Source organism: Trachypithecus francoisi, unplaced genomic scaffold, assembly GCF_009764315.1.
Source record: "Trachypithecus francoisi isolate TF-2019V2 unplaced genomic scaffold, Tfra_2.0 Lachesis_group3, whole genome shotgun sequence".
In the NCBI taxonomy this organism is placed as follows: Eukaryota; Metazoa; Chordata; class Mammalia; order Primates; family Cercopithecidae; genus Trachypithecus; species Trachypithecus francoisi.
The window spans coordinates 13,944,264-13,967,488 of record NW_022681468.1 but is presented as its reverse complement, the minus strand read 5'-3'; the positions used below and the strand labels follow the sequence as shown (position 1 = coordinate 13,967,488).

Sequence of the window (23,225 nt, the reverse complement as noted above, 5' to 3'; positions counted from 1 at the left end):
GCCTGGCTCACGGTGTCATCAGCACACGCTGCTGTTGCTGGCCCCTCTCCCAGGCGCTGCTGGACACCCATGGCCCGAGGGGCCTCATGTGGGGTGCAGAAGAATAGGCCTGTCCCTCTGCTTGGCCCCAAAAGGGTGCTCTATGGTAAGGTGGGCACACTGAGTCATCTGCCGGGGAACCAGCTCTGCCCTGCCAGAGCCCTGGGCCTCCCCTCAGCACCAGGCTCCCTCACCAGTCTCTGCCAGGCTCAGCCATAGCCCCACCCCATCTGGGTGGCCCTTCTCTTGGCTTCTCTGGAAGAACCCTCCCTGTCCACACTGGCTCACAGTGCCCCACACTGGCTCACAAGGCCATCCCTTGTCTGCACCCACAGATCGCAACCATCCACACATTTTGTGTTGGGAGGCACTGGTCTTGCTCAGGTGCAAAGCTTCCCACCCTCTCCTGTCTCCTTCCTCCTTCCAGAATTTCTCTTCCAACAGGCCTCCCTGTGACCCCCTGGCCCACCGACCACTGATGTTGTCCCCTTTTCATTCTGCCGCTCAAAACATGCTCCGTGGTTTAGATCCCACGCTTCCTTATCCTGAATGTCCCCTGCATTATCCTGAGCATCCCTTGTGCCCTGGTTCCCTCACACCTGCACAGCAAAACCCCATGATTCCCCAGCTCCAGCTAAACCCATGGTTTCCTCCCCACTGCACCCAGAGGCAATGGAGAAAAATATGATTGCCCCACGGGTCTGCCCTTTGGTTCACACACACAGATCTCACGGTGGCTGCTCCCCGACTCCCAGGGTGAGCTCCAACGTCCTCAGCTCACCACACGTGGCTCCCCTGACTGTCCTCCACCCTTCCTGCCCCACGGCTGCACCTGCTGTAGACACAGGGCTCCGCGGTGCCTCTCCTGGGACCTGCCCCTCTGCTCCAGTGTCACCACCTCACCGAGGAGCCCCCCGACGGACCGCTCTGTCCTCCGCCTCCTCCTGACAGGGGCGAGCTCTCCCTAGGCAGGGCTGGGCAGCGGAGCTCACGTTGCATCAGCATCTGGACCAGCTGCGACACACAGCAGCCCTGGGTGACAGCGGCCCTGGGTAAACACCAACTGAATGACAGGAGCCAGCGCACTCCTCTGAGCCTTGGCTTCCTTGCTGTGGCCTGTGCTGCTGACTGAGCCTGCACATGCTCTCAGACAAGCAGAGGTGACACACACAGAAAGTGCCCAGCCGGTGCGTGGGGTCAAGGTCCTGCCTCACTCCCACGACAAATAACCCCGAGCCCCCACCTGCCAGGCACAGTCTCTGAATGCAGGAAGCATTTCCTAAACATTTTTGCACCTCAGCAGCGAGCGAGGTTGGCTTCACCTCCACAGCAGGTGCTTAACAAGGGTCAGCATGGAGGAAGCAACAGGGGACCCCCATCTGGGGAACAGTGGGCGCCGAAGCATGCAGCCTGGTGACAGCGTGCTGTGATGTCACACCATCGTCCCTCATGCCCTGTGCTAGGGCTCTGCTCCTGTGGTCCCCATAGAGCCCCTCACTGAGAGCTGAGGGGCACATGGCAGAGCCTGGCTTAGTGCCAGTGGGCTCCTAGGGCCCAGCTGGCAGCAGGGAACAGACCCCATAGCCTGGGGCTCCTCCCCAGGCCTGTGCCTGGCACTGCAGTTCAGGGTGGTGGAGGCAACGTGAGCCTGGGAGTCTCTGGCCTGCCACCAATGTGCTGTGGGGCCTGAACAGCTTCCTCCTCTCTAGGGCCTCAGTTTCTCAAAATGTAAACTGCAGGGGGCTGTAATCCCTTCAAGGTCCTTCCTGCTCCTTAAATCGAGGAGGGCCTGGGGGAGGGGCTGATCTGCTGAGGACGCAGGTGGAGAGAGGTGAGGGACATGCGTGACTGCAACACTACACTCCAGTCTGGATGTTCCCCAGGTGGATGTGTGGCTCTCCCTCCCTCCTCGCACACCCCATGAGCCCATCTCGCAGGTGAGGCTGCGGCTTCTCAAGGCTGCCCCTCCCTGGACCCTGTGGTAAGGGAGAAAGTGGCTTTCGGGCCTCAGTCACCCCGCCTCGCCTGCCTGGTCACCTGACGACAATCACTGGAGGCCGGTCAGTGGAGGTGGCCCAGCCGCCACTCACCTGGGAAGGCATTGATGTCGATGACGGCGTGCTGCCCTGTCTGGTTGTTGATGATGATGTCGATGCCGAAGAGTGACACGCCCAGCGCCTGCCGCAGGGCCCGGGAGAGCTCCCGGATGACCTCATCGCTCGGCCGCTCGAACACGCCCTCGATCTTGTCCAGCTGCCGACATACACAAGGAAGTCAGGCCGTGGGCCGAGGAGCTGCGATGCCGCACCACACAGAGAGACCCCCACCCCAGGCAGCACGAGGCCCTGGCATGCTTCGGGCCAGGAGGCTGGACAGACCCACTGTGGTGAGCACGGGGCGACCACTGGCCAGGTCCTGCCCTCTGAGGGTCGCCAGGCACCAAGTGTGTGAGGCTCATTACCTCCTGTGGGCTCATCATAGCCTGGAAGGCCAGTGCCATCACTGCATGTTACACACAGGGAAACTGAGGCTCAGAGAGGGTCAGGGCTTGGTCACACAGCTCAAAAGCACAGGGCAGAATTTGGACCCGTACTTTTCAGCCTCTAAAACTAAAGCCATTTAGCAGGGAGGAAGGAGATGGAGAGTGTGGCGGGGACCTAGGAAGACATTATGGTGCAGAGCACCGAAGCCAGACCTTGAAAGCAGGAGGATGCAGGCCCCTGGGAGGGGTGGGAGAAGGAGAGAGGCCCCAGGGAGGACACAGGGGAGGCAAAGGTACAGAGGCCAGCAGCTGCAGGACATAGCTAGGAGCAGCTGGGGGGCAGAGCCAGGCAGAAGTGAGGAGTTCTGATCAGACCGCCACTTGCCCACCATCACGGAGACCCCCAGGGAGGAAAGGGCAAGGGCCCTGGGGCCCAGCAGGCCAGTCTTCCTCCCCAAGAAATGCTGTTTCCAAATGAACTCACACCTCAAACAATGTGGGCTCCCTAAAGAGACTGCTCTGCTGTTCCTGCCTGCCTCCTGGGGTCCAAGCTTAGCCTTCCTCAAAGCTTCCATGTGCTGGTCAGGCCACCCTGCTCTGTTCTCCCTCCCAGCCTGGCACTCCCCTCTGCCACTCACGTCCTGTGCCTGTCGTGGCTGGCCTGGGACACATACTGTCATGGGCTTAGCCTGCCCCCAGCCAGGGCCTTCAAGGAACTGGGGCACTGCACTGGGAAGGATTCTGGAGTCAGAGAGACGTGGGTTCCAAACCTGACAGTGAACTCCTAGCTCTGTGGACTTAGGAAACAGTACCTGGCCTCTCTGTCTCAGGTTTGCTCTTCCGAAAGACAAAGCAACAAGGCCTTCATCTCAGACTTTATTGAGAAGGTGGGGACAGTATGTGCCCGGCTGGGAGGAGATTCATCTGAATTCTAGGGCAGGACCTGCATCCCGTCTCCTCTAAATCAGCCAAGAGAGGGCTCACACTAGGTGCTCAATGAATACTGAAGTTTTGGGGGTTGTGGGCTTAGGGGCCAAAAGGGAAGGGAGTGGCTGATCCATGAAAGACAAAAGTGAAGCTGGGTTCAAAAGCTGGACATGGAATAGCCAACGGACCCGGCAGTTCTGCTCCAGGGTACACACCCCACAGCTGAGACCGTGTACTCAAACGGATGCCGTCCACCCATGCTCGCCGCGGTGTCATTCCTACCCCAGCGTGCATCCACAGGTGAACGGCTACAAAAACTGGTCTGTCCATACAATGGAATACTGTTCAGCCATAAAAAGGAATAAACTTCTGACCCATGCTACAATGCAGAGGAACCCTGAACATATCACGCTGAGTGCAGGAACCCAGACACAAAAGCTCACCTATCGTGTGATTCCATTTCTATGGAATATCTAGGACAGGTAACGCCACAGAGACAGCAATGAGCTCAGTGGCTGCCAGTAACAAGAGCTGGGGGAAATGGGGAGTGAGTGCCTGGCGGGCCCAGGGCTTTCTTCTCAGTGATGAAAATGTTTTGTTTTGGAACCAGATAGAGGTGGTGACTGGACAACACTGTGAATGTACTAATTGCCACTGAATTATTCTCTTCGAAATGGTTAATCTTATGTATGTGAATTTACCTCAGTTTTATTTTATTTAGAGACAATGTTTCACTCTGTCACTTAGGCTGGAGTGTAGTGTTGAAATCACGGCTCACTGCAGCCTTGAACTCCTGGGCCTCAGCCTCTGGAGTAGCTGGAACTACAGGTGTGTGCCACCATGCCTGGCTAATCTTATTTGTTTTTTGTAGGGACAGGGTCTCACTATCTTGCCCAGGTTGGTCTCAAACTCCTGGCCTCAAGTAATCCTCCCTTCTAGGCCTCCCAAAATGCTGGGATTATAGGTGTGAGTCACTGTGCCCAGTGCACCTGAATTTAAAAAAAAAAAGTGAAAGCGGGTCAGCAGGGCTGGGGACAGAGCCCTGGTCACCAAGAAAAGTGGCCCTTACCCAAGCACAGGAGGCTGAAGTAGCCACTGGGAACTTCCAGGGAGGGAAGTGCTGAGCAGGGACCTACGCCCGGGCACCACCCACGCTCTGAGGGACCCACGCCCGGGCACCATCCACGCTCTGAGGGACCTACGCCCGGGCACCACCCACGCTCTGAGGGACCCACGCCCGGGCACCATCCATGCTCTGAGGGACCCACGCCCGGGCACCACCCACGCTCTGAGGGACCCACGCCCGGGCACCACCCACGCTCTGAGGGACCCATGCCCGGGCACCACCCATGCTCTGAGGCCTACACCAGCACATCTCCCGTCCTGGTTCTGCAGGACATGCAGGGCCCCCGCTCACAGCCTCAAGGCCTTGCTGTCTTATCCAGAAGGAATACTTTCTAGGGGCAGGAGTGGCCCGGCTGTGAGAGGCACTCATCCCTTAGCACTTATCTGTTTTTTTCTTTTTGAGACAGGGCCTTGCTCTGTTGCCCAGGCTACAGTGCAATGGCGAGATCACAACTCACCGCAGCCTCGAACTTCCGGGCTCAAATGATCCTCCCACCTCAGTCTCCCAAGTAGCTAAGACTCCAGGCGAGCAACGCTGTGCGCAGCTCATTTTTGTATTGTTTCGGCAGGGATTAAAGGTCTCACCACGTTTCCCAGGCTGGTCTCAAACTCCCGGGCTCAAGCCATCTGCCCGCCTTGGCCTCCCAAAGTGTTGGGATTAAAGGCATGAGCCACTGCACCCAGCCACTTAGCTTTTCTGAGCCTCCTGGGTCATTCTTGCCAGTGGCGGCCAAAGGCCAAGTGGGGCAGCTCAGCCACTCGCCCTGCAGCCCAGGGCCCTCACTGAGTCAGAGAGACGCTGGTGGACACCTTGGGGCTGCCCATTCTCCACTGTGTACCCTAAGCCATAACAGAACCCTTCTGGGCCTTGTTTTCTTGCCCCAATAAATGGAGTAATAAAACCATCTCACTGTGAGATTGTGGTGCAGACGGGAGGAGCTGCTGCCTCAGGCTCACAGCGCAGGCTCAAGGGAGCTCAGTTCCTGCACTGCCGCATGCCCCATAGCACGCCATTGACAAAAGCGCTCTCGGCTTAGCTGCAGAATCTCAGAAATCCTTCTGAAGTTATCTGGTTATCCAAAACCAAACAGCCATCCTAGGACAAGATAAAGGCACGGAAATCCCGCCTGGGGCCCTCAACGCAAGTGATCCAGTGACGTTCTGGAAAGCGAGGAGGTGACAGGGGAGCTGGGAAGGTGCTCATGGGTCCCCAGTGGGCCTCGGCACCCGGTGAGACCATGCCCGTACTGCACACCCGGCACTGCGGTGGGTGCTTCTCACCCAGGAACTCCCTGGACTCCGGAACCCTTCTGGGGCAGGAAGAACAAACCAAGGCTGAGAGGTGACGCGACTCGCCTTAGCTTGGGCCGACCTGAGGCAGTCCCGTCAGAGTCTGTGCCCTTAACTAATACCCTAGACTGAATTTCAAAAAGCAAAAGGTGTGTGGGATCCTGCAAGTTAGGTGGGGCTAGGCCTATCCTCAGGGGTCTCCCACCGGGAAGGGAGGGGTGCTTCAAGGCCAGAGGAGGGCTTCCTGCCCAGACTCCCGGGGGGCCAAGGCAGGACTGGAGGAGCCCCAGGTGGGCAGGGGCGGGTGTATGGGCAGCGAGCATGTTTCCGCACCTGGGAACAGAGCTGGCTATGTCAGGCCAGCCTGCGGGCGTCCAGGAGGGGCTGATGTCCCAGTGGAAAAGGTGGTGCTGACCGCATTTCCCTTTTCTATTTTTGGAAGTCGTCAGTCCTGGCAGATTCCTGACTAGCAGCCATGCGCTGAGGGAAGGAGGAGGCGACTGCAGACCTCAGAGGTGAAGGGAAGGGCCCTGCAGTGTCTCTAGGCCCACCCCTTCCCGTTTTACAGATGAGGAGATTGAGGCTGAGGTCAGCAAGTGCTAATCCAAGACAGTGACTTCTGGATGGGTCCCTCTGCCATCATGGCTGCTGGCCCTACCCCTGAGAGGACACTCAGTCTGCAAATGCCAATTCCCCTCCATCACACGGGCTGCTGAGGCCCCCAGAGCAAAGCCACACAGGGAAGAAGCCCTGTGATTCTGAAGCTTAGAAGAAAGCCGTCTCTCGCACAGAACATCTTATAATATGCTCAGCCAGGCACTGAGGCTCTGTTTAAATCTGTTCCCAAAGCCTGACATGCTCCCAGGGGACATGTGTCAACATCCTGAGGATGGCGATGTTCCCTCCAGGTCCTGCCCACGCCTGTGCTCTGTCTAATGCTTGGCACACTGCTGGCTCCTCAGAGGACCCTGACACAAATGACAGACAGGCTGCCTGGGTTCTGGGGCAGCCCCCCCAGGGACACGAGCACTGCCGTTGGAGTGGAGCCTGGCTCGTCGGAGAGGCCAGACCAGGACAGGGAGGAGGACACCAGCAAAGCCCCCAGAAGAGCACACACGCATCCTCAGAACAGCGGGCTCCCTGGCAGAGGGCTCTGAGTTTAGGGAAGTGGCCGCGGGCTCTCTGGACTTCGGGGAAACAGCAGAGGATAGCCTTTCCTAAATTCTTTGGGGTCAGGTGCTCAGGAATTACTGGTGAGGTCAGAAGTCCTAAATTCCTGGGAGATCCAACTTTGGAATCAGACCTGCTGGGGTCAAATCCCAGCCTTGTGAACGTGAAAAGGTCACCGAGCCTCTCTGATGCCATGAGGCCTGACTGCGACCTGCACTGCAGGGTACCTGGGCTGACGCTGGCCACAGTGACACTCACTGAGCGGCCAGGATGCCCACTACCCGCAGTGCTGGGGGCAGGGGTGACACTCCTGCTAGCCTCAGGACCACTACAGGACAAAGGACTGAGATGGTGCTGCCTCCACAGCCTTTTGAAAAATCAGGAACAAGAGATGAGAGAGCAGTTCTTCCGATTCCTCACGCTGGGAGAAGGGTCAGCACACCTTCTGCGCGGGCAGCTTGCAGTGAGTGGTGTCTCTCTGCAAGCCCAGCATGCCCCTCACCTCTCCCTGTGCTGGGCCGGGCTGCAATGGCTGCTAGCACGAAGGCTCGAAGCAAGCAGAGGAACAGGGGTCTCTGGAACCTCCCGAAGCCCCTGGCACAGAGGCAAAGGTCTTTCCCACCCTAGCCTGCTGGAGAGCTTGTCCAAGGACCCCATGCTGTGGCAGCCCACACCTAGGCCCAGGGGAGGGCAGTTTCGGGCCAAGCCACCCCATCGGAGGGACCCACCTCCGTCAGGACTGATGACGACTCGGGCTTTGACACGTTGTGGCTGTTGAAGAAGATGGACTCACGGTCTGAAAAAGCAACAGGAAGGAGCGGACGTTAAAACCTCAATGCAGGGACCACACTGCCGCCACCCGACACCAGGGGGCAGCACCACCCCAGGCACCAACACGCGGCCCCAGGCTCTGCAGAGCCCTGGGCTCCAGTGAGCTGGGCACCGTCAGGGCCTCTGGTTCACCTTCTCCTGCCACATAAAAGTGACCGATGTAATGAGCCAACCTCTGCTACCATCTCACAGCAGCATCACATCTGGTTTTCCCTGAGTGCCCTGTCACCATACAGGGAACGGTGGGGGGAGGGGGAGGAGCGGGGTGGGACAGCTAAACACCTGAGTACCACCCCAGAGAGGGCCCAAGGTAAAGCAGACTCAGTGTTATTTAGGCCAGTGCTCCCAGTCCACTCCCCAGCCCACGGGACTCTCTTTTGGGGAACGTGCTAGAGACATAGGGACAGGCTGCCACTGGCACGTGAGCACTTAAAATACAAAGGGTTCTGGTGGTTCTTAGCGACTTAGGGAAAAAAATAGGAAATCAGAGAACGTAGGCTTCCACAAGATCCATCCAAGAAAGCACACAGCACAATTTCTCTTTGGCACTGGAAGCTGGCACAGAGAGTCTGAAATGCCCTCACCCCACACGTCTGGCTTCTGCCTGCCTCCCACAACACCCAGCCCATACAGGCCCACTGGGGACCCGCAGCGGCAGACCAATCCCAAGAACAGTGAAAGTGCAAGCAGATCCCACAGTAGAAACGTCCTTGGGGAGTAAACCAAAGTCACTTGGGGGAAATGTCAGGTCGGTTGGTCAGAAACACGCTCAGAGGCACTGGGAAGCATTGGCACATGAATGCAAGAATTGCAGAACCATGAGCCTCAGGCGGAGTTCTGGACAAGGCTGTCTGTCACCATCCCACGACCTCCCCCAAGGCTGGCACGGGACTGTCCTGGGCCGCCAGCCCTAGCAGCCCCTCGAGTCCTTGCAGGGCAAGGTGTTGTGGCTCCTGCCCCCAGGATGCCATACACATCCCTAGGACCCAGGCACCTATGTGTGAGGACAGGAGGGCACTGGCTGAGGGGCACTGCATGCTAGGGGCCATGCCAATGGGGCACCTGCTCTGGCTGCCAACGACCCCACCAGCTCCAGGACTCTACAGCGCCGCAACAATCATGCATGAGAGAATGATTCGGGTGGAAGCCAAGTGGGCAGGCGCTGAGATGTATCTGGCGTCCTTCCCGCTAGCGGGACACAAAGGCCCCTGGCTGCCCTGGTGTGCCTGACAGTCCTCCTGCTGCTCTGACCAGAGCCAGTCCAGATGGGGGGCATGAAAGATGGTCCTGGGGAGGAGCCTGGGGAAAATAAACACCCCGCAGGACATGCATCATATAGCCCCCAGGATCTCTACTCCCAAGGCACCGACAGCCAAGAAGAAGCCTGTGGGGATGGCATAAGCCCCATGGACTTGAGGCTGGAGCAGGCTCGAGCAGCTGGGAGGGGAACACTGCCCACCTGCTCATCCTGTAGCCCAGCCTGGCTCAGCCCCTGAGCTCAGGGCACCTTCCCACCTATTTCCCTGCAGATCCTCAATAGCAGTTGCCCAGTGGCAGAGAAGGCCCGGGGGAGGAAGTGCCACCAAGCACAGGTAGACACAGCATAGATCAGGGAGGCGGGGAAGTCTGCAGGAGCCACAAGAACACATGGGTGCTGAGTGGGTGCCAGGAAGGGCCAGAGCTGGGTATTCAGAGGGGCCAGCCAGTGTCTGCTGACCTGACAGATCATGCAACCCAACAGCTTCTTCTGGCAGGAAGAGCCGGAGTCCAGGCCATTTCAAGAGGGGCTCGTTTCTCCTCCTGGCTAATTCTGTTTTTCTTTTTATTTTTTTGAGACAGAGTCTCACTCTGTCGCCCAGGCTGGAGTGCTGTGGCCCGAGCTTGGCTCACTGCAACCTCCGCCTCCCATGTTCAAGCGATTATCTTGCCTCCTGAGTAGCTGGGATTATAGGCACCCGCCACCATGCCTGGCTAATTTTTTGGATTTTCAGTAGAAACGGGGTTTCGCCATCTTGGTCAGGCTGGTCTTGAACTCCTGACCTCAGGTGATCTGCCCACCTCAGCCTCCCAAAGTGCTGGGGATACAGGCATGAGCCACTGCACCCAGCCCTTCTGGCTAATTCTGACCTAGGAGCTCTGGCCAGAAGACCATTTGGCAGGGCAGTGAGAGATGGCCTGGGCTCAGTTCCTGTCTATATGCGGTCTGAGCAGGGGTCGGAGGGAGTGGGAGCAGCCTCCCGCAGCTGCCAGTCACCCAGGCGACGATGGAAAGCTGAGGCAAGTGAGAAGGCATCAGCTGAGGCAAGTGAGAAGGGAAAGAGACCTGGTGGCCAGCTCCAAAACAGCTGGTTCCTCTAATACACCAGACCAGGGCGCTGCTCCCAGCATGTAGCGGCAAGCCCTCCTCATGACAGCACCCTGGATTTCGGGTGCCCCGTGCAGTCTGTTCCCAGAGTAGCCCAACAGCACCGGTGGAGAACTACCACCAACGTTCTACAGGGAGGGAGGGCAACGAAAGGAAGAATGTATGCTTTTCTTCTCAACTTATGGATTTAAAAAATAGGTTTAAAAGAAGAATAAATGATAAGATGAGCCCCCAAATATCCCAGCAACTCAGCAGTACAGCCATGAGCTGGGGCCACACTGCATTTAGCCTTATTTGCTTAATCTCCTCTCTCTCTCGGGAGGCAAATGGGATGGGAAGAATGTGTCCAGTGCTACAGATGGTGACCCAAGTCATCTTCCAGTTGCCATAAGTATCACCTCTGCAGAAGCACCACCTGAGCTGCCCTTTCCAAGTGGTTCCCCTCACCCAGTGGTATCCCAGGACACATTCTCTTTCCCTCAGAACGCCTCATCTCAGGCCACAGCTGACCCTTTCATTATTTCTCTCCTTGTATGCAGTTTCTCCCACCAGAATACAAACTCCTGAGGGCAGGAAGCTGGGTGCCTATCTAGTCCCTGACTGGATCCCCAGCAGCTCATGCAGGGCTGGGCACATGGTAGGTTTGATAAATACTGTATCACTGACTATTAAGAGGCTCTGGAGTGGAGCTCAGCAGACTATAGACTGTAAGCCCGGCCACCTGCACTTGCAAATAAAGTTTCATTGGACACAGCCGTGCACTCATTTACATATCTACAGCTGCTTTTGCACTACGATGGCAGCATTACATAATTGTGATGGAGCTGGAAATGTTTATAATTTGGCCTTCTGCAAAAAAGTTTGCTGCCTCCCGCTCTACATGGTAGGAGGTACCACTCATACATGCCTAAGAGAAACAAGACTCAGGCTGGAGAGGATAATGGAAAGAATCTGAATAAAGCTGGGAGCCTGCGCCACGTCCTCAGGGTAAAGATGAACAAGAAATAAACCCACTACACAGAAAGGGGGAGCAAAGGAACTCACCCATCTCTACCCTGGCACAGGGCGGAGGGAGGGGAACAATCTCTCCATGAATGCGAACCATGGGCAGAGAACACAAAATGTTCCTGGTGGATGGCATAAGCCACAACCTGACTTCAGCTCCAGCCAAAGCCTCTGCATGGATGCCACTGGCTATAAGGCACACTTGATTTCAGATGTCAACATGTAAAAAACAAAAGTGCAGCTGACAGGCAAAGGAGACTGGCAGTTGTAGAGTGAAGGCTCGTCTCCTTGTCTCTATCCCAGGTCCAGAAAAATCTCACTCAAGGAGCCCCCATCCCTGCGTGGCCGTGGGAAGCTGGGGGACCTGTCATCGGGCAAAGGAAATTGGAAAGCTGGGGTGGGGGCGGGAGAGAGGCCACAGTCCAAACCCCCTTTTCAACTGGTCCGGCTTTTTTTTTTTTTTTTTTTTTTGAGGCGGAGTCTTGCTCTGTCGCCCAGGCTGGAGTGCAGTGGCCGGATCTCAGCTCACTGCAAGCTCCGCCTCCCGGGTTCCCGCCATTCTCCTGCCTCAGCCTCCCAAGCAGCTGGGACTACAGGCGCCCGCCACCTCGCCTGGCTAGTTTTTTGTATTTTTAGTAGAGACGGGGTTTCACTGTGTTCACCAGGATGGTCTCGATCTCCTGACCTTGTGATCCGCCCGTCTCGGCCTCCCAAAGTGCTGGGATTACAGGCTTGAGCCACTGCGCCCGGCCTCAACTGGTCCAGCTTAAAGGGCTGCTGTTGCACTACACTTCTTATCCAGAAAGAGAACATACACGTAGAACCCACATTAGCTCCCTGGCACCGTGCCCTAGAGATGGGGACACAGAATCTGCTTTGCGGATGGAGAGACACTAACAGTTACTTAGTTCACGTGAACAGAATAAACACTTCTCCTTTTTAGCTCTCTGTGTTTCTCTACTATTTGGGCTTAGCCTGTTTTTTTGTTTGTTTGTTTGTTTTTTGTTTTTTTTAAGAGGCAAGGTCTTACTGTCACCTAGGCTGGAGTGCAGTGGCACGACCACAGCTCACTGCAACCCTAAACTCCTGGGCTCAAGCGATCCTTCTGCCTCAGCCTTCTTAGTAGCTGGGACTGCAGGTGCACGCCACCATGCCCAGGTAATTTTTTAAATTTTTTTTTTTTTTTGTAGAGATGGAGTTTCACTATGTTGCCCAGGCTGGTCTCAAATTCCTGGCCTCAAGCAATCTTCCCACCTAGATCTCTTCAAAGAACTGGGACTATAGGCATGAGCCACCATGTCTAATCTCCTGGCCTGCATTTTATGGCAAACCAGCAACCTAGAAATGGCCACACGAGAAGACGCACAGGCAAGGAGTCCTCGTCCTCACAGATAGAGGACAGGAGCCTGCACTCCGCTGCTAATGGTTCCCAGCATCAAGACGGAAACTGGCCCAGCATTTTGCAACCAGGAGGAAAAAGGAGAAAACAAAAAAATAGTAAAACTCAACCACACTTCTGTGTGGATAAGAAAGGAGATCTGACAGTAAATTTCTTTTAGAGATGGAGTGACTTGGGTAAAAACATAAAGGAGTTGATATAAAATATAACTCCTCTGAATTTAATCTATTTTCCATAGACTTAAAGCATTATTATTTTCTTAAATCAGGGAATAAACAGCATTTTTTAAAATGTCAGCCTCTTCCAGCCCATAACTTTGAGGAATATCACTTGGTGGTATATAGCCACATATAAAAATACGCTTCCAGCGTTTGGTTCCCAACCAGTGGGCAGGGGCTGGGACCAGGATGTCCCAAACCCTGAAAATACAGCCTTGAGTCCCGGAGCCACATGCCCAGCTAGGAAGGCCATCTGCCCTCAGGAGGAAAATGAACACCTGCATGTTTCCAAAGTATCCACGCTCTGTATTGTGTCCACGGAAAGAGAAGAGGCATCTAGGGGAAGAAGGGCTGAGAGGGCGACCACAGCAGCTGCAGCCCCTCCATGCCACAGGCAGTCCCCGGACAAGGGACGCCAAGAGGACACATCTGCTTGCTCAGGTGGAGGTAAAGCAGCTGGCATCTGAGCGCTTTGCCGAAACAAATGTACGGCTGATTTGAACACGCCACAGCGGGCAGTGAGTGTTCTCCAAGGGGTCGTCCCTGGAAAGCTGCTTATCCCAAGACATTGCCACTGTTCCAAAGGTTTCCAGAATGTGCCTCAGAGATGCCTTCAGAAGCCACTAGAACATTCTTTTGAGCAGCTCCACTGCCAGCAAATCTTTAGCTCAGTGTCCGTTTTTAAAATGGCTGAGGCTGGAGAGGGTGGTGAGCGGCTGGTGGAACGAAGGCCCCTCAGTGCAGCAGGGGCCACAGGCTAATCCCTGGGGAGCTGCTTCTCAGGCCCAGCGACAACAGCTGAGAATGCCCTACAAGACACCCACGGGACCCCTAGACCACCGTCCACTGACTCAAAACCCGCTCACTGGCACAGCAGGAGTCCTGCACCTAAGAAGACCTGTGATCCAGCAGCTGCTGCTTCTAGCAGAGCCTAACTCACCCTGGCAGCTACGCAGGCAGCAGCAGGCAACTCTGTCTCAGGCTTCCCCGGGGAAAACGAGACCCAAGGTAAAGACGGCTCGGCGGGAGACAGCAGGCAGCACCTGCCCTCGCTTCCCTGGAAGGCCAATACACGCTGTGCTGGCCACACCTGTCCCAGCATGTTCTTCTGTGAATATCATTATCGTGTGGGTCCTCAGGAAGCGTCCTGGGGACAGAACACTTCTGGATGTGTTCTGGAGTCTATGGTGGTTCCGGTGGGTGGGGCCCCCTACAATAACCCAGGGAACAGGGACATTTTACTAGTTCCCCAAGACCTCTTTATCCACCGTACACAACTCTTTCCATCTTTAGAGCACCTCTCCATCCCACCAAGAACACAGGGTGGTAGGGGCAGTGCCGAAGGACAGACAGCTGCTGCCACATCCCAGCTGGGCCCCCGAGTCTCGCTCAGCCCAAGATGGCAAGAGGAGCGGTTACCTGATGTGCCTGCGGAGAAGTTCTTGAGTGAGGGCCTCTGGACCACAGTGTAGGACTCACCAACCACGAACACCTTGTACAGGACGGCGTTGTGGTTGATGAAATTCTGGACCACACAGGGTGGCTGGATGGCATTCAGGCCCTCCTGGTTGAACACAATAGCCATCTGGGAAGACAAGGGGTCAAAGGCTCTGTCAGAATCCACCATCCTCTCAACCTCCAACACACAGGTGTGTCACCTGTCCAGAGCACCTCCACCAAGGCCCATTCCTGGTCCCGTGGCATGAGGACTCCCTGAGAGGAGCCTCAACCCAGGGTGAGTGGAGTGGAGTGAAGAACACCTGGGGATGCATCCCTTCTGCCACAGGGTAGGAGGTCCTCCCTCCACTGGGTCTGCCATGTGAGATTGAGCTGGCTGTGAGCTGCACAACTTCCGACAGTGTGGAGCCACTCGTCGCACTGTGGTCCAGGGAAGGGGACCCCTAAGGTTGTGTGCTACTCAACCCTCTGACATCCTAAAGGATCCTCCACAAAGACCCGGGAGGAGGGGGAAGGAAACAGATGACTCAGGCACAGGAGTCAGGAGGCCTTGAGTCAAAGCCTGTCTGATGACAACGGCTGCCTCTTGTCGAGCAGCTGTGACAAGCCAGGCTCTGTTCTGAGCACGTACACGAGTTACCTCGTGTCTCCCTTACAATGCGCCTCTGAGGGGAGCGTACAACCTTACACAGATGAGGACGATAAGGCGCTGAGAGATTCAGTGACTGCCGGACCGTGAGCGAGCCCGGGATGGAATCGGGTCTGCACAGCACCCAGCCGCGCCCCTACACACGGAGCCACATGACACTCCGCAAACAACAGGCCTTTGCGCTTCTGTTCCCCGACTCCCCTAGGGAAAAAGGTCCCCGACAGGAGGATCTGGTAGGGGCTGAGGTAGGGAGTGTAGGGGGGCAGCTGCCAAAACCCTCTCAGCCCTGGCCAGCACGGGCCCTGCCCAGCGCCTGCTCTAAGGACAGAGGGGTGGGCCCTCGGCTTAGTCGATCCAGCTGCTGGTGCCAGGGTCACGGCTAATCCCTCAGCCCACAGGGCCCCAGGAAGGAGCCACCAGATGGCTGGGGCTGCTGAGCAGGGATAATGGGCCCTGGACAGCTGGTTGCCTCCCCAGCTGCCACCCCTCATGTCAGCTGTCACGGAGTGCCAGCCCTACGTGCCTGGAGCTCAGCTGGGCAGGACAGACGTGGAAATCCAGGCCACATGGGAAAAACAAAAAGTGTGTGTCTGTGCTGGGAGCGCTGGGGGGCAGCGAACGCCTCCTCAGCCTTCTGACAAGAATAAAGGACAGGAAAAACACGAGCAACTCTGGAGTCAGGCAGGGGCTGGAGTGCCTGCTTGGAACTTGCTGTGTGAGCCCAGGCTGGGCCCCCGCCCTGCTTAAGCACCACTGTCTTCCTCTGTAAAATCATGGGTGGCTGCAGGGGTGCTCCGGGCTTTCGGCTAAGTTACAGCTAAAAAAAAAAAAAAAAAAAATTCCACTATGGAGCAAATGAGTACCCACACAATGGCCCCAAAACAAAACAAAAACCCAAATGGTTCTGTGAACATAAAATGAAGACAGAGTGGTTTAGCAGAAATGGTACTGATTTTGGTTGAGTCTGGGGCTGGGAGATTCAGAGGCAGGGAGTGGACGGGCTGGGATGCAGACGAGGACTCCGGATCAGAAGCACCTGCTGGCCTATCTAAAGCCCACCATGCATAGTGCTATTCTCTACCCCTGCTGTACTTGGCTTTCCCGGGTACCCCTGGAATCTGTGAGAAGCTTGTCCCCCAGCCTCTGCCTATCTGGTGGACGGTGTCCACCCCAGAAGGCACGTCCCTGTAATGCTAACACAGCCCGTCTGTACACAAGTGTCTGCTGGGGTCTCTGAGTACGTGGGACATGGTGGCACATTTTGTTGGCAGTAGACCCAGACAGCCTGCTGGGGAGTGGGGGGGTGGGGAGGGATGCCCGTATGAACATCCTGGAGGCAGACGGCTAGAATGAGGGGTGATGTATAGCTTCCCCTGAGCGTGCTGACCCCATACTTGAGGGCTGAGAGTCCTGAGGCCCATCAGGGGCATCCTGAGAGGGGTGCACCTGGATCCAGAACCTCCATCCCCTTTGGCAAGTACCCGGCAGGCTCCAGGGCAGCTGATTCCGACAGCTCACCCAGCAGTCCACCCAGGCAACCCTGGCAGTGACCCCTCATCCTTCACAGAAGCCGCTATGTCTCCAATCACAAATGTGGACGGATACTCTGGGTGGCTGGGGAATTTGCCAAAGTCGCACAAACGGCAACATGCAGCACCAGAATCGGCCCCAGGCGTGGGATTCCGCAGCCCCAGGCCTCAGGCCTCAAGTGACTCGCAGAAATGGCTCCCTCCTCCCAGGCTGCCCGGTTCTGAGTGAGGCTGATCTAATCACACTAATGACTGCACTCGTGCTTCCGTCAGTAACACCCAAGCAACTGACACACAGAGGAACCACTGGGTGGTGGAAAGGGGCTGCTGGAAGGTGGGCAGGCAGGTACTGGGGCCGAGGGGGGCCTTCCTGCTCTCTCCCTGGCCGGGCACATCCTGGAGGGTGCTGCCAGCACCGGGCACAGAGCCCAGGCAGGCTGTGGCAGGAGGGCCAGCACCCACAGGAAGACCACATGAGGGCTCCCGATTTCAGACAACTGACAATGGGACGGGCGGGCTGTCCCCACACTCCTTCCCATCACAGCATGCGCCACGCTACGCCAACACTGTCTACTGACACTTCCCCGGAAGTACCGGCCAGGGACAAAGAGCAGTACATAACCCAGGAAAGGCCCATGCTGCTGAGTCTTCCCCTTTTAGTCGTGAGCTCTGGGGAGCATTTCTGTTGGTGGGGCCTTCCAAGGACAGGCCTTCCCCAGAGAGCCCACTCCGGTCAGATGCCTGTTGCCCAGCATACCTCCACATGTGCCCAGTGGGGAGACCCCAGGCAGGGCTATGTCCAGGGCAAACACAAGGCCCCAGGTGTGGCTCCAGAGGGTGGTGTGGGCCCTGGCCCCAGCGAAGCCCCTACATTACCATCCACTCCTCTAGCCCCCGGAGTCCTCACAGCCTCCTTGGCTCTCTAGGGACAGGATTCACATCCTATGCATCTGTCCCCTGGTCCCCGTGGTCCTCAAGGTGGCCGGGAACATCATAAAGTGAATAAAAGAACGAATGGGTGGGTGGGTGATTCATGAATCAAAGCATTCCATGGGGTTGATTCCAAGCGGCCCCCCCTTTCCTCCTGGCCCGTCTCAATTCAGCAGCATGGCAGACCCCTGTGGCAGTGACAGAGCCTTCTCAGAGCTAATAGCCCTCATGTGGGCCCAGCCCAGTGCCTGCCACAAAACAGGCCCTCGAGGAGATGACACTGATGGCCCAAAGGACAGACAGTCCTGCAGGGTGGGCTGCACTGGGGCATGACTCGCATAAGCTCCCCTATGGACTGAATGCGTGCCCTAGAACTCCTACGCTGAAGCCTGCGCCCCACTGTGGTGGTATCTGGAGGTGGGGCCTTTTTGGAGGTCTTGAGGGCGGGGCCCTTAAGATGGGATTAGTGCCCCTATCAGAAGAAATTAGAGAGCTTGCTCTTGCTTTCTATCCCTCCCCATTCACACACACAAGAGGCCATGTGAGGACACAGGGATAAGGTGGCCATCTGCAAGGTAGGACGAGAGCCCTCACCAGAAACTGACCCTGCTGGCACCCTGACCTGGGACTTTCAGCCTCCAGGACTGTGAGAAAACAAATGTGGCGAAGCCACCCAGTGCCTGGGGTTTGTTATGGCTGCCAGAGCTAAGACAGGCTCCACAGAGGACAGGTGGGTCCCGAGCACATCCTCCTGCCTTGGGGACAGGACAGACACTGGGGTGAGGTTGCAGACAGTCCAGGGAAGGGAAGGAGGCTGTCTACCAAGGAGCCGGGACTAACAGAGGGCAGGAGCAGTGACAGTGAGGAATCTGGCAGGGTCGCAATGAGACACGACGAGCTGAAAGGATGGGGGTCGGGGGCGACAGACAGTCAGATCTTCTTCCACTCACCTCATGAGAGTTGGTGCCATGAGCCACTCTGGTTTTGCAAACTATGGGTTGGGGAGAGAAAAGCAGAGAGAAATTAGGCCATTCACCCACAAGGCAGGGGTATTTGGCACGTCTAGAAAGGAACTCTAGCTGAGACACACACTCTGGACACCTGGTATCTGCACTGAGGGTGATGTGTGGGTAGACACCCCCAGGCCAGGCAGGAGAGCACGTTGCCCTGTGCCCCCCACCAGGACCTGGTTTCTGTGATGTGGGTGGAGATGGGACCCAGGGCCATGTGCTCGTCCATCCCCAGGTGAGCTTAAATCCAGAAGGGACTACAAACCCCGCCCCTCCCCCATGCTGGCCTAGGCCTACAGCACCTGCCCTCAGGTGGAGCTGGGGTGGTACGCACTGAACGGGAAAGCCAGGCCGTTCTTCTCCAGCAGCCGCATGGTGTCATCCCCGCACAGGCTCGTGAGCTCCATGAAGGGTGGTGAGCAGATCCTGTCATCTAGGGCAGAGGGGAGGCCTGGTCAGCACAGCTCCTGGACAGCTGCCCCAGGCGTACGTCCTGCAACAGCCCGCCCCACCCCAGGGGCCTTCCGTGCCCTCATGCTCCTGGATCTGACTGTCCTCAAACTCTGCAGTCCCATGTGCTCATGTGTGTGAACAATAACCACAGCACTGCCGTTACACTGTCCAATAACATTTCTGTAATTACAAAACTCGTGTATGATCACTGTGTAAAATCCAAAGAGCACAGAAAAGTAAAAAATGTACATATTCACAGACATTACAACTACTAACCCACCACTGTGGCCTTTTGGCCATGTGTACATTTACACACAGAGAGCTTTATAAACAGGATACTGTTTTGTAACCTGAATCCTAACTTAATAAGCCATGACCATTTTTCTGGTTCAATAAAGACTTTCCCATGGTGTGATACACTGGCTTAATAATAATCGCAGTGACAATACAGCTCTTAGCATGTGTCTAGCGCTGTGCTGAGGGCTTTGCCGGCATCACCTCTAGGTTTGCAAAATAATCCCATGAGGAGGAACCTGGGGTCAGGGAGATTAAAGAACTAGCTGGTGGTAACACAACTGTTTCCACATGGACACCGCCTGACCCCTCACCTGCCGACTACTTAACATAATTGAGGCCATCACGTGGAGCTCCAGAGGTGGCCTCCCCAGCATGCTCACTGCATCTCCGCTGCACGCTCCAGCCCAGGCCGCGCCTGGTCCCCCTGACAATGGCTTCTCACCCTTCACAGCTTGGCATTCCTGAGCCCCTCTCCAGGCCCACCCAGTGGATTCTATGGGTGAGCCCAACTTTCTAAAACCCTCGAAAGCTGACCTGTTCTGTTCATCCTGACTCGTGCCTGGCACCGAGCAGAGGGAAACAGATTTTTTATGGGATAACAAAACGTATTTGGAATCTCTCTGCTGATGATGAAACTACTAGTTTTTTATTATTGTTTCTTGTCATTGTCCCCCTTCCCTGATAAGACCACAGAGGTGGGACCACCCTGTCCTTCAGGGCACAGGGGCCAGGAAAGGCTGAGCGTGAGTGGGGCGGGGGCGGTCTGCCACCCACAGGCTTGGAAACCAAACCAAAAGTAAACAGCGAAGCGGCCTGTCTCGAGCTGCTAGCTACTTGGCTGGCTAGGAGGTCAGGACATTAAATCAAGGTAGATCCAGCCTCATTTATCTCATAAAAACAAATGCCAAGAATTACACAGAGCATATAAAAGTGCTTTTATCTCCCTCCTCATCCTCATTCCCCTTTTCCCTCACTCCTACCCTCACAGTCTAAACTCCAAACAGAAAGATTTGGGGGGTTGCAGTTTCTCTGGGGCACTGGGAGGGTGGTCTGGAGCCAGTGTTTCCCCAGCCCCCGGCAGACAGTGATGCAGGTCCTCTGCACAGAGGCCTATTCAATCAGCAGCAGTCCCTGACAGTGTGCAGAAACAGAGGCCCCAAGGTCATACAGTGGTCAACGGCAGAGCCAGAACAAGGAGCCAGGCTCACCTGGCAGCCCAGGAGAGGGGAAGTCAGGAAAGTCAGGGCTGGGGGCGGGCGGGGGAGCTGGTGCTCAGCTGAAAGCCATTTTCCAAACAAGGCCCCAGGCCGGGTGGGAATGCTGTGAGGGCTGGCAGGCCCTCCATGGCTGTCAAGGGAGGAAGCAGTCTGTGCAAAAGCCTCCTTGCTGCAAACACACAGCCCCTGCAACGCAGTCCCAAAGGCCTGAATGAACTGGAGGGTTCTGCCATAAACAGACTTCAGACGGGCGCTCACCAGTCTGGGCTCCACCTTTGGCCCCTCCTCCCACAGGAAGATCTGGAGGCTGCTGGGGTCAAACAGGCCACCTCCTGTAAGAGCTTCCAGGCTCCCTACGGCCCTCAGAGTTTTTAGAGCAGGTGAATCAGCTTGGCTTTCAGATTTCAATGCCCTTCTCAACTGTCCCTCCCCAGCCTGACCCATCCAAGCTTTTACATAATATCACTAGTGGCCGGTAGCCAATGTCTCAAAACACTGCATGTGTTCCATGCCAGACACTGCTCCACGTAGTTACACAGTAACTCATTTACCCTCATAAGAACCCCACAAGGAAGCACTCCTGTCCCTTAGAATTTTACAGATGAGGAAACTAGGGCACAGAGGTGGCATTTCCCTGCATAGAGTTCCACAGTGAGCCAGTGGTACAGCCAGGAGGTCACACCGGACCGTTTGACTCCCAGGCCCCTGCTGTTGACTACAGCCTCCCTCACAGAAAAAGTGCCCATGGAGCTCCCTGGCTCAAGGGGTTCCTAACAGCGTGCTGCTCTGCTCTGTGGCAAACCTCATAACAATAGCAGTGTCAACACACAGAATCAACCAAGGCAATACACCATATTAATAAAGGACAAAAACCACACGATCATCTCAATGGATGCAGAAAAAGCATCTGAAAAAACCTAGCACCCTTTCATGGCAAGAACACTCCACAAACTAGGAACATAAGGGAGCTTCTTTAACCTTCTAGAAAAACCCAGACTCCTCAGTGAAAGACTAGACACTTCCCCTAAGATCAGGAACAAGATAAGGAGGTCTGCCTCTGCCACTTCTATTTAACACTGTACTGGAGGTTCTAGCCACGGCCATTAGGCAAGAAAAATGAAACAGCATACAGCGTGGAAGGGAAGAAGTGAAACCATCTCTATTTGCAGATAATAGGATCTTATACATAGAAAATCCCAAGGAATGCACATATTTAAAAAACCTCCAAAACCATTAGAGCTAATAAATGAGTTTAGCAAGGTTGCAGGATACATGAAAAGCAACTGTACTTTTTTAATTTTTAAAAAGGATATTTATGGGTCTGGTGTGGTGGCTCACGCCTGTAATCCCAGCACTTTGGGAGGCCAAGACGAGCGGATCACCTGAGGTTGGGAGTTCAAGACCAGCCTGATCAACATGGAGAAAACCTGTCTCTACTAAAAATACAAAATTAGCCGGGCATAGTGGTGTATGCCTGTAATCCCAGCTACTCGGGAGGCTAAGGCAGGAGAATCGCTTGAACCCGGGAGGTGGAGGTTGAGGTGAGCCGAGATCATGCCATTGCACTCCAGCCTGGGCAACGAGAGTGAAACTCCATCTCAAAAAAAGAAAACAGAAAAAAAAAAAATATATATATATATATGTATTTTAGACAGGGTCTCACTCTGTTGCCCAAGCTAGAGTGCAGTGGCAGCTCAGTGTAGCCTCAACCTCCCAGGCTCAAGGGATCTTCCCCACTCAGCCTTCTGAGCAACTGCACCACCATACCCAACTAATTGGTAGAGAAGGGGTCTCACTATGTTGCCCAGGCTTGTCTCAAACTCCTCGGCTCAAATATCTTCCCACCTCAGCCTCTCAAAGTGCTAGGATTACAGGTGTGAGCTACCACGCCTGGCCTCAACTGTATTTCTATACCCCAGCAATGAACAATCCAAACGTGAAATTAAGAAAACAATTCCATTTACAAAATCATCAAAAAGAAATTTAACAAATAAATGTAAGACTTAAACACTGAAAACTACAAAATACCATTGAAAGAAATCAAAGAAGGCTTCAATAAATGGAAAGATACACAAAGCTCATTAATAGGAGATTCAATATTGTTAAGTGGGCAATACTCCCAAACTGATCTACAGACTCAGTACGATAGCCATCAAAACTACAGCTTTTTCTTTGCAGGAAATGAAAAGCTGATCCTAAAATTCCTATGAAAATGCAGAGACTCAGGACCACTAAAATATCTGGAAAAAGAAAAAGTTGGAGGACTCACACTTCTTCATTACAAAACATACTACAAAGCTAGAGTAATTGAGGCAATGTGGTCCCAGCATAAGGATAGACATAAAGATCAATGGAATAGAACAGAGAATCTGGAAACAAACTTGTGCATTTATGCTCAACCGATTTTCTGCAAGGGTGCCTAGACAATTCAAGGGGCGGAAAGAATATTCGTTTCAACAAACGGTGCTCGGACAACTGGGTATTTACATGCAAAAGAATGAAGATGGAACCCTACTTCACATCATACACAAAATTAATTCAAAACTGATCACGATCTCATTATAACAGCTAAAACTACAAAACTCTTAAAACATAGATGTGAACCTTCATGACTACGAATTAGGCAATGGCTTCTTAGATAGGACACCAAAAGCAAAAGCAACTCAAGGAAAAATAGAATAAATTGGGCATCATCAAAATTTAAAATGTTTTGCTTCAAAGAGCACTATACAGAAAACGTAAAGACAACCCACAGAATGGGGAGAAATATTTGCAAATCATAAGAAAGGTCTCGTATCCAAAATATATAAAACACTATCAACAACTGAACA

General features: G+C 54.8%; 1 protein-coding gene across 4 annotated transcripts in view; it reads right to left on the bottom strand.

The window, feature by feature from the left end:
- Positions 1-23,225, bottom strand: part of ITPK1 (inositol-tetrakisphosphate 1-kinase) — a 184,361-nt gene that overhangs the window by 4,372 nt on the left and 156,764 nt on the right. For all 4 annotated transcript variants that reach the window (XM_033191523.1, XM_033191525.1, XM_033191522.1 and 1 more), the window contains 5 exons: positions 18,762-18,860; positions 18,368-18,408; positions 14,271-14,436; positions 7,762-7,829; positions 2,130-2,292 (listed from right to left, as the gene is read on the bottom strand). In XM_033191523.1, the coding sequence (XP_033047414.1) occupies positions 2,130-2,292; positions 7,762-7,829; positions 14,271-14,436; positions 18,368-18,408; positions 18,762-18,860 (537 nt within the window). The remainder of the gene's footprint in view (positions 1-2,129; positions 2,293-7,761; positions 7,830-14,270; positions 14,437-18,367; positions 18,409-18,761; positions 18,861-23,225) is intronic.